The 9,623-nt window shown below is 64.6% G+C and overlaps 1 protein-coding gene across 2 annotated transcripts; it reads left to right on the top strand.

The window, feature by feature from the left end:
• The first annotated feature begins 102 nt into the window (after positions 1 to 102).
• Positions 103 to 9,271, top strand: SF3B2 (splicing factor 3b subunit 2). Of its 2 annotated transcripts, XM_080635895.1 has the most exons (22): positions 103 to 264; positions 627 to 673; positions 838 to 897; positions 1,146 to 1,355; positions 2,007 to 2,066; positions 2,137 to 2,254; positions 2,349 to 2,443; positions 2,642 to 2,747; positions 2,837 to 2,919; positions 3,087 to 3,287; positions 3,391 to 3,528; positions 4,079 to 4,159; positions 5,318 to 5,545; positions 6,160 to 6,309; positions 6,405 to 6,494; positions 6,987 to 7,094; positions 7,367 to 7,474; positions 7,778 to 7,920; positions 7,999 to 8,100; positions 8,587 to 8,686; positions 8,787 to 8,972; positions 9,054 to 9,271. In XM_080635895.1, the coding sequence occupies exons 1-22, from the start codon at positions 123 to 125 to the stop codon at positions 9,123 to 9,125; spliced, it is 2,628 nt and encodes an 875-aa protein (XP_080492021.1). In that variant the 5' UTR covers positions 103 to 122; the 3' UTR covers positions 9,126 to 9,271. The 2 variants fall into 2 exon arrangements, with proteins under 2 accessions (XP_080492021.1, XP_080492022.1); XM_080635896.1 differs by lacking the exon at positions 1,146 to 1,355.
• The last annotated feature ends 352 nt before the right edge of the window (positions 9,272 to 9,623 follow it).

The raw sequence follows: 9,623 nt of genomic DNA, 5'->3' as shown, positions 1-9,623 counted from the left end.
GGTGGGGGCCTCTGATTGGTCTGTCTGTCGCAGACTGGCATGGCGACGCGGTCGCTGATTGGCTGATCGGTTGCTGGTCGCTGGTTGGCCGGCCGGCGCTTGCTAGCGGGTGCCGCGGCAAGATGGCGGCGGAGCGGGCTGAGGCGGCGGTGGCGGGCGGCGGAGCCGGGGTGACCGGTAGCGGGGCCGAGGGGCCCCCGTACGCGAGCTGGGCCCCGGCGGAGCTCCAGGCCACGCTGGCCGGCATCGGAGCACCCGCGCAGGGTGGGACCGGGGGGTACCCGGCGGGGGCGGTCCCGAGGGAGCCCTGAGGGGTTCATCCGGGTATTCGGGGTGTTGGGGGGTGGTGTGTGTGTCCATCGGGGTATTTGGGGCCCTAATGGGGTTCCCTGTGGGGGTGGAGGGTGTTTGGGGGGCCCTTGGGGTATTTGGGGGGGTCCCCAGTAGCCATTGCTGGGTCTGGGGGGGTCTTTAGGGGTAGTTGAGGAGTTAGGGGGTCCCAAAGAGATGTTGGGGGTGCCCAGGGGTAGTTTGGAGGGGTCCTTTGGGGCAATGGGGGGGGGTTGGATGTTGAGGGGGGGCAGAATTGGAGGTCACTAAACCCGTTCCCGCTCCATGGTACCCAGGTACCCGGGAGGAGCTGGTGGAGCGGCTGCAGGCCTACACCATGCAGGTGAGGACCCCCTCGGCCTGAGAGTGGGGGGGTCCCCCAATATCCCATTGTGCTCTCTCAGGTTGGGGGGTTCCTATCCCTAAAGGGGGGGTCCCTGTGTTCCCTGGGGGGGGGAAACGGATCTGTCCCCCCCTCACTGGGTGCCCTCTTTGTCCCCCCCCCAGACAGGGATCGTGCTGAGCCGCCCCGTGCTGCGCCCCGAGGAGGGGGACAAGGCTGCGCAGGTGGGGGGGGCACAAGTGGGTGCTGAGGGGGGGGCAAGGAGGGGTCTTGGGGTTCAATGTGGTGGGAGCTGGGGGGGGCACAGGGTGCTATGGCGGGGGAGCAGTATCTCTGCAGTTTGGGGGATGAGGGGGTCAAGGGGGGGGCGCAGGACTCTTCCATTGTAACCAGTTTGGGGGGGTCAGGAGCGATTCTAGGGGGGGTGTCTGTGGGTGCTGCAATGGCACAGAGAGCTCTGCTTCCGTCCCAGCTGCCTGGCCTGCCCCTGCAGCACCCCTTGGTGCCCCCCCCGCCGTCGGGGCTGGGGCTGAGCTATGGGATGGGGGGGGTCGGGGTGCCCCCCCCGCCGCCGCCGCCGCCCCCCGGGCTGCGGGGGGCCGAGGGGCTGTCGGAGGAGGAGCGGCTGACGCTGGCGCAGCAGCAAGCGGCCCTGCTGCTGCAGGAGGAGTGCGCCCAGCAGGTGGGGGGCACCCATGGGTGATGGAGGGCTCTGGGGGGGGTTACATGTGGGTGATGGGGGTGCCTGGGGGACAGCCATGGGTGATGGAGGGCTCTGGGGGGGGGGTTACATGTGGGTGATGGGGGTGCCTGGGGGACAGCCATGGGTGATGGGGGGGTGCAGGGAGGTGTTCATGGGTGATGAGGGGAGTACCCAGGGGTGCTAGAGTGGGCCTGGGGGCACCCATGGGTGATAGGGAGGAATGGGGGGATACTGAGGAATGATGGGCGAAATAGAGGGGGATGTCCATGGGCAATGTGGGAACCTGGGGGACACCCATGGGTGATGGGGGGGGTCCCCAGGGGTGGGTTGGGGGGGGTCCAAAAGAGTTAAAGGGTTCCCGTGGGGCTGTTTGGGGGGGGGTTGGACAATGTGGGGGTGTTGGGTGTTTCAGCAGGTTCGTGCAGCACCCGTGGGTGCAGGGGAGTGCTGTGTGTGTAGGTGTCACCCATGGGTGCTGTGGTTGGGAAGGGTGTTTGGGGGCATTTAATGTCCTGCTGGGGGGTGGGACACAGCTGGGGGTGCTGCAGGTCTATGGGGCACCCATGGGTGTGGGGGTTGAAGCTGTAATTGCACCCATGGGTGCTCTGACCCTCATTCCCCCCCCACCAGAGCCAGCACCCCTTTGGAGACAAAGCCAAGGAGCAGGAGCTGCTGGAGCAGCAGAAGCGGGTGAGGTTGGGGGCACCCATGGGCGCTGGGGGGTTCCATGGGTGTCCCTCACCTTTGGGTGTCCCCACAGGCTGCAGTGCTGCTGGAGCAGGAGCGGCAGCAGGAGATGGCCAAGATGGCCCCCGCTGTGCCCCGGCCCCCCCCCGATGTGACACCCATGGGTGCTCGGGCCTCGCTGCCCCCCCGAGGTGGGTGTCAGCGGTCCCGGGGTGCGGGGGACACACAAGGGCTGCTCTCTGTGTGTGTCCTTCCATCCCACAGCACTCCCCTATCACCCCACAGGCAGCACCCCTATGGGTGCTCCCATCCCTGGGGTGCCCATGGGGGCCTCCCGGCCACGTGGGCCCCCCCCACCCCCTGGTGAGGAGACCCGAGAGGTGGGTGCTGGGGTCCTTTGGGGTTGGGGGGGGTCCCAAAGGTCTGGGGGTTCTTGGGGGGGCTCTTAGGTGGTTGGGGTGGGTTTGGGGTCCTTTTAATGGGTGGAGGGTCCCCCATGTGTTGGGGGTCTCTGGATGGGTGGGGGTGCTCCTGGGTGCCCCTGACCCCCCCCATTGTGTGTGGTGTCCCCCCCCCAGCCCGATGACCCAGCCGTGGGCCCCAAGATCCCGCAGGCGCTGGAGAAGATCCTGCAGCTGAAGGAGATCCGGCAGGAGGAGCTCATCACGGTGCCGGGGCTCTCGGGTGAGCACCCATGGGTGCTTTGGGGTTGGGGGGGGCAGCACCCAGGCCCCCCCTCCTCACCCCCCCCTCCCACTTTCATGTACCCATAGCTGAGGACGAGATGGAAACGGAGCCTCGGGCAGCGGCCTCGGCCTCGGAGGCTGAGGAGGACACGGGGCTCTCCAAGAAGGAGGTGGGATGGGTGCCCCTCACCCATGGGTGCCATCGTGGGGGTGGGGGGGTCCATAGGACCCCATTCCCGCCCCAGAACCCCCCCTTTGGGTACCCAGAGTTTGGATCCCTTGGGGGGGGTCTGAGCCCCCCCCCCCCTCCACATCCCCATTGTGTTCCCCCACCCAGCGCAACCGCAAGCGCCGCAACCGCAAGAAGAAGAAGCGGGGCCGAGCCCGGGAGGCCGGGGGGGGCCCTGCCCCCCCCTCCTCAGCATCCACCCCCCCGGACCCCCCCGGCACCACGGTGGAGATCGAGTACGTGACCGAGGAGCCCGAGATCTATGACCCCAACTTCGTGTTCTTCAAGAGGATCTTCGAGGCTTTCAAGGTGGGCTGAGGGCACCCAGTGGGTGCTATGGGGGGGGGGGGCCGCACCCCAGGGTGCTCCTGAGCAGCCCCCCCCCGCTCCTCTGTGTGTGTCCCCCCCGTAGCTGACAGATGATGTGAAGAAGGACAAGGAGAAGGAGCCGGACAAGGCGGAGCGGCCCGAGAGCAGCGCCGTGCCCAAGAAGAAAGGGGGGGAGGACGGGCGCAAGGGCAGCGAGGACGACAGCTCCGAGGATGAGCAGGTGGGGGGGGCATGGAGGGACAAAGGGGGACAGGAGACAGAGGGGGCATGGGGGATGTGGGGCAAAGAGGGTGCAAGGGACATGGAGACAGAGGGAGATGTGGGGACATGGGGAAAGGGGGACTTGGGGGATAGAGGGGGACATGGTGGACATTGGGGGAAGAGGGGGATCCTGGGGACAGAGCAAGATGTAGGGATATAGGGGGTCATGGGCAAAGGGGGACTGGCGACGGGGGGACATAGGGGACGGAGTGGGATGAGGGGGACATGGTGGACATTGGGGGCAGAGGGAGAGGTAGGGACAAAGGGGAGCAGGGGACGGGGGGATGTGGGGCAAAGAGGGACGTGAGGGGCAGGAGGACACGGTGGACGTTGGAGACAGAGGGGGATATTGGGGACATGGGGGGACAAAGGGGGATGTGGTGACAGAGGGGGACATGGGGGCCAGAGGGGGCCTGTGTTGGGCTGTAGGCGACAGGAGGGGCTCTGGAATGGGGACGGGGGTGTCGGGGGCTGACGGCCCCATTGGTGCCCCCGTTGGGTGTCCCCAGGAGAAGAAGCCCGAGGTCCCCAAGCTGTCCAAGAAGAAGCTGCGGCGCATGAACCGCTTCACCGTGGCCGAGCTGAAGCAGGTGACGAGCGCGGGGCCGTGGCCCCAGGGTGCCCCTCGCACCCTGCAGCCACCTGGGGGACATCAGATGTCCCCTGTGTCACTCTGGGCCTTGTTGTCACTCTGAGACCCCCCCAAGGACACCAGGGCCACCCTGGGGTGCCCCTTTACACCGCCTTAGGGACCCTGGAGCCACCCTGGGGTGCCCTTGTGCCCCATTAGACCCTCCTCAGCACAGCAGTACTGCCCTGTGCTGCTCTGCTGCCCTGTCCCATAGGGTGCTCTGCTGTCCCCATGTCCTGTATCGCATATCACCATGTCCCCATCTCTGTTATGTCCTGTATCTTCATGTGCTGTGTCGCCATGCTTTATATTCCCGTGTTTTCATGTTACTACGTTCCATATCACTGTATTCACATATTCCGTGTTTCTGTGTCATCGTGTCCCATATTTCATGGCCACATGTCCCCACATCTTTATGTTCCATGTTCTCCATTCTCATGTACTGTGTCCCATGTCCCATATGGTCACATTCCCATATCCCCCTATCCCCACATCCACACTTCCTATGTTCCCATGTCCTGTATCCCATATCCCACATCCCTGTATCCCCATGTCCCATATCCCCCATCCTCATGTCTTGTGTCCTATGTCCCATATCCCCACATCCCCATGTTTCATGTTCCATATTCTCATGTCTTATATCCCTATGTCCTATATCGCTACATTCCTGTATCCCACGTACCCTATCCCCATGTCCTGTGTCCCACATCCCCATCCCCATGTTTCCACATTCCTACATCCCATGTCCCCATGTCCCATATCCCCCATCTCCATATCCCCCCATCTGCCATCCCCATATTCTCTGTCTCATATCCCCGTGTACCATAGCCCATATCCCCACATCTCCCATCCCCATACCCCCACATCTCACACCCTATATCCCATATCCGACATCCCCCCCCATCCTCATGTCCCATATCCCCATGTCCCCACATCCCCCATACCCCCCATCCACACATCCCACGTCCCATATCCCACATCCCCCACACTATATCCTACATCCCCATGTCCCCCGTCCCCGTATCCCCCATCCCCGCATCCCTATGTCCCATATCCCACATCCCCCATCCCCATCTCTTCGTGTCCCACATCTCACCTCCCACCCCCTGCCCCGCAGCTGGTGGCGCGCCCGGACGTGGTGGAGATGCACGACGTGACGGCGCAGGACCCCAAGCTCCTGGTGCACCTCAAGGCCACGCGGAACTCGGTGCCGGTGCCGCGGCACTGGTGCTTCAAGCGCAAGTACCTGCAGGGCAAGCGCGGCATCGAGAAACCCCCCTTCGAGCTGCCCGACTTCATCAAGCGCACGGGCATCCAGGAGATGCGCGAGGCCCTGCAGGAGAAGGTGATGCTGGGGGGGGCCTGTGGGTGCCCATGGGGGCTTTCAGGATGTTGGGGGGGGCTATGGGCACCCACAGGGGGCTTTGGGGACATTATGGAGGTGTTACGGGTGCCTATGAGGGGCTTTGGGGGTGTTATGGGGGTGATACAGGTGCCTATGAGGGGCTTTGGGGGTTTTACAGGGGTGTTATGGGTGTCCTTTGGGGGTGTTATGGGGTGTTAAGAGTGCCCATGAGGGGCTATGGGGGTTTTATGGGTGACCACGAGGGGCTTTGGGGGTGTTATGGGTGCCCATGTGGGGCTTTGAAAGTGTTATAGATGCCCTGAGGGGCTCTGGGGACGTTATGGGTGCCCATGAGGCTCTTTAGAGGTGTTATGGGTGCCCATAGGGGGCTTTGAGGACCTTATGGGGGTGTTACGGGTGCCCATGTGGGGCTTTGGGGAGCTCGTGGGTGTCCCTATGGGGCTTTGGGCCATCCTAGTTGGACATTGGCAGCTTTGGGGCCATCACTGGCAGCAGGGCCTGGGGGATGCCGCAGCTCCCCATTGCTTTGGGTGTCCCTGTGGGTGCTGGGGCTGGTGCCACCCCCCTGTGTCCCCCCCTTTGCCACCCCCCAGGAGGAGCAGAAGACGATGAAGTCCAAGATGAGGGAGAAGGTGAGGCCCAAGATGGGGAAGATCGACATCGATTACCAGAAGCTGCACGACGCCTTCTTCAAGTGGCAAACCAAGCCCAAGCTCACCATCCACGGGGACCTCTACTACGAGGTGGGTGCCCCCACCCATGGGTGCTCCCCCTGACCCCCAATGGGTGCTATCAGAGGTGACCCCCCCCCCCCCAACCTCTTCCATCCTCATCCCAGGGGAAGGAGTTTGAGACGCGCCTCAAGGAGAAGAAGCCCGGAGACCTCTCGGATGAGCTGCGCATCGCTCTGGGCATGCCCGTGGGGCCGGTGAGTGGCACCCATGGGTGCTGGGGTCACCCTGATGTGGCCAGGGAGCACCCATGGGTGCTGGATGGGTTACCCTGGGGTTCCTAGGGAGCACCCCTGGGTGCTGTGGGGGGAACCAAGGGGTGCTGGGGCTCATCTTGATGTGCCTGGGAAGCACCCATGGGTGCTGGAGGGGGACCCAGGGGTGCTGAGGGTCACCGTGATGTGGCCAGAGGGCACTCATGGGTGCTGGGTGGGGTTACCCTGACACGGCCAGGAAGCCCCCATGGGTGCTGGAGGTCACCCTGATGGGGCCAAGGAGCACCCATGGTTGGGGGGGGGACAGACCCAGGGGTGCTGGGGTCACCCTGACGTGGCCAGGGGTGCTGGGGGGGAGCTGGGGGTGTTCTGTGTCACCCTGAAATGCTGCGTGCTTGGAGGGGAGGGTGCTCAGGTCTCAGTGGGTGCTGGGGGCACCTTTGGGTGCTGACCCCCCCTTTCTGGTGCCGGCAGAATGCGCACAAGGTGCCCCCCCCGTGGCTGATCGCGATGCAGCGCTATGGGCCCCCCCCCTCCTACCCCAACCTCAAGATCCCAGGGCTCAACTCACCCATCCCCGAGGTGAGGGGGGCGTTATGGGTGCTGGGAGGGGGGAGCTTTGGGTGCTGGAGGGGGCTTTAGGAGTCTTCAGGGGGGAGATTTGGGTGCTGGGAGGGCCTTTTGGGGTCCTGCACATCCGTGGGTGCTGCAGGGCTGCTCCATTGGGTGCTGGGGGTGGGGGGGTTCTTAGAGTCCAGGGCTGTTCTTTGGGTGCCTGGGGTGGGGAATTGGGATGCTGGGAGGTTGGGGGGGGTATTGGAGAGGGGGGGCTCAGGCTCTGTGCCCCCCCCCAGGGCTGCTCCTTCGGGTACCACGCTGGGGGCTGGGGGAAGCCTCCCGTGGACGAGACGGGGAAGCCGCTGTACGGGGACGTGTTCGGCACCAACGCAGCTGAGTTCCAGGTACGGGACCCCCCCGGCATCCAAACACATCTCTTGGCACCCAAACAGCCCCCACCCAGCATCCAGATACCCCCACCCCAACCCCCCCAGAACCCCCCCTCCCCACAGCACCCAAATGCATCCTCTGGCACCCAAATACCACCCCCAGCACCCAAACGCATCTCTTGGCACCTAAACATACCCCATAAGCACCCAAACACCCCCCAGCACCCAAACCACCCCCTGCACCCACACAGCAGCACCCAAACCCCCCCCCCAGCACCCAAACCCACCCCCCACACCCACCCTGACCGCCCCCCCCAGACGAAGGAGGAGGAGGAGGAGATCGACCGCACTCCGTGGGGGGAGCTGGAGCCCTCGGATGAGGAATCCTCGGAGGAAGAGGAGGAGGAGGAGAGCGACGAAGAGAAACCGGATGAGACGGGGTTCATCACCCCCGCCGACAGGTGGAGGAACCCCTGCCCCCCCCCAGCACCCTGACCCCCACCCTGACCCCCACCCTGACCCCCTTGTGTCCTCCCCAGCGGCCTCATCACCCCCGGGGGCTTCTCCTCGGTGCCGGCTGGGATGGAGACCCCGGAGCTCATTGAGCTGCGCAAGAAGAAGATCGAGGAAGCCATGGATGGGTGAGGGGGGGTCAGGGTGCTTGGGAGGGGGGTCTTGGGGTGCTGGGGGGGGTGCCCAGAGGTCTGGGGTGCTGGGGGGATTTGGGTGCTGGTTCAGTCTTGGAGTGCTGGGGGCTTGGAGAATGGTCTTGGGTGCTGGGGGAGCAAGGGGGTGCTTAGAGGCTTTGGGGTGCTGAGGGGGTGCTGGGGTGGTGCTGGGACAGTCTTGGGGTGCTGGGGGAGCAGAAAGGGTGCTGAGGGGGTCTTGAGGTGCTGGGGACGTATCAGGGTGTTGGGGGAATGCTGGGGGGTTTTGGGTGCTGAGGGGGTGCTGAGGGGGTGCTGGGGGGTGTGCACAGGGGTGGGTGCCAGGGGCAATCATTTGGGGTGCAGGAAGGACAGCACTGGGTGCTGAGTGAGGGGAAGGGAAGGGGGGGGATGCTTTGGGCTGCCCCTGGCGCATTGGGTGCCCCCCACCCATCCCTTTTGTGTCCCCCCCCCAAACAGCAGCGAGACCCCGCAGCTCTTCACAGTGGTCCCCGAGAAGCGCACGGCCACCGTGGGCACGGCCATGATGGGCTCGACCCACATCTATGACATGTCCGCAGTGAGTGACAGCAGCACGGGGCAGGGAGGAGGGGGACACCCCAAAGCCCCCCCTAAACTCCCCCTTTTTACCCCTCCCCGTGTGTTGTCCCCCCCTGCAGGTGCTGGGGCGCAAGGGCCCCGTGGCCGAGGCGCAGGGAGTGGAGGTGGCCCTGGCCCCTGAGGAGCTGGAGCTCGACCCCACCGCCATGACCCAGAAGTACGAGGAGCACGTGCGGGAGCAGCAGGCGCAGGTGGAGAAGGAGGATTTCAGCGACATGGTGGCCGAGCACGCGGCCAAGCAGAAGGTGGGGACCCCCCCCGGCACCCCCTTTGTCACCCCATTGTCACCCCCCCACTGACGCCGCTGTGTTCCCAATCCCCTGCAGCAGAAGAAGCGGAAGGCGCAGCCCCAGGACACCCGAGGCGCTGGCAAGAAGTACAAGGAGTTCAAGTTCTAGGGGTGCTGTCACCCCACGGCTGTCACCCCGCACCCCACTGCTGGCTGCTGTCACCCACTGGGGACAATGGGGTGGCCCAGTCCCTTGTCCTGGTCCCTTGATCCTTGTCCCTATGGTTTTGTAAATAAAAGGGGGTGCCCCCCACACACCTTCAGCTTTGTGCTCTGCTTGGGGACACCAGGACACCGGGTCACCAAAGTCCATCCCGGTGTCCCAGTGCCCCCAAACTCCATCCGTGTCTCCTTCTCCCCAGGCTCCATCCCAGTGTCCCAATGCCCTCAAGCTCCCTATGTCCCCAGACTCCATCCATCCCAACGTCCCCTTGGTCCCCATGTCCAGCAGCACAGCTCTGTCAGTGTCCCTGTATCCCCGAGGTCCATCCCAAGATCTCTATCCCAGCAGCAAGGCTCCCCCAGTGTCCCTATGTCCCAAGCTCCCTGGGTCCCCAGCCTCCATCCCAATGTCCCCTTGGTCCCTATGTCCAGCAGCACGGCTCCC

This window comes from Psittacula echo, assembly GCF_963264785.1.
Source record: "Psittacula echo genome assembly, chromosome: 28".
Taxonomy (NCBI): domain Eukaryota; kingdom Metazoa; phylum Chordata; class Aves; order Psittaciformes; family Psittacidae; genus Psittacula; species Psittacula echo.
Note: the sequence above shows the minus strand (reverse complement) of the source record. Positions and strands in the feature narration are given on the sequence as shown.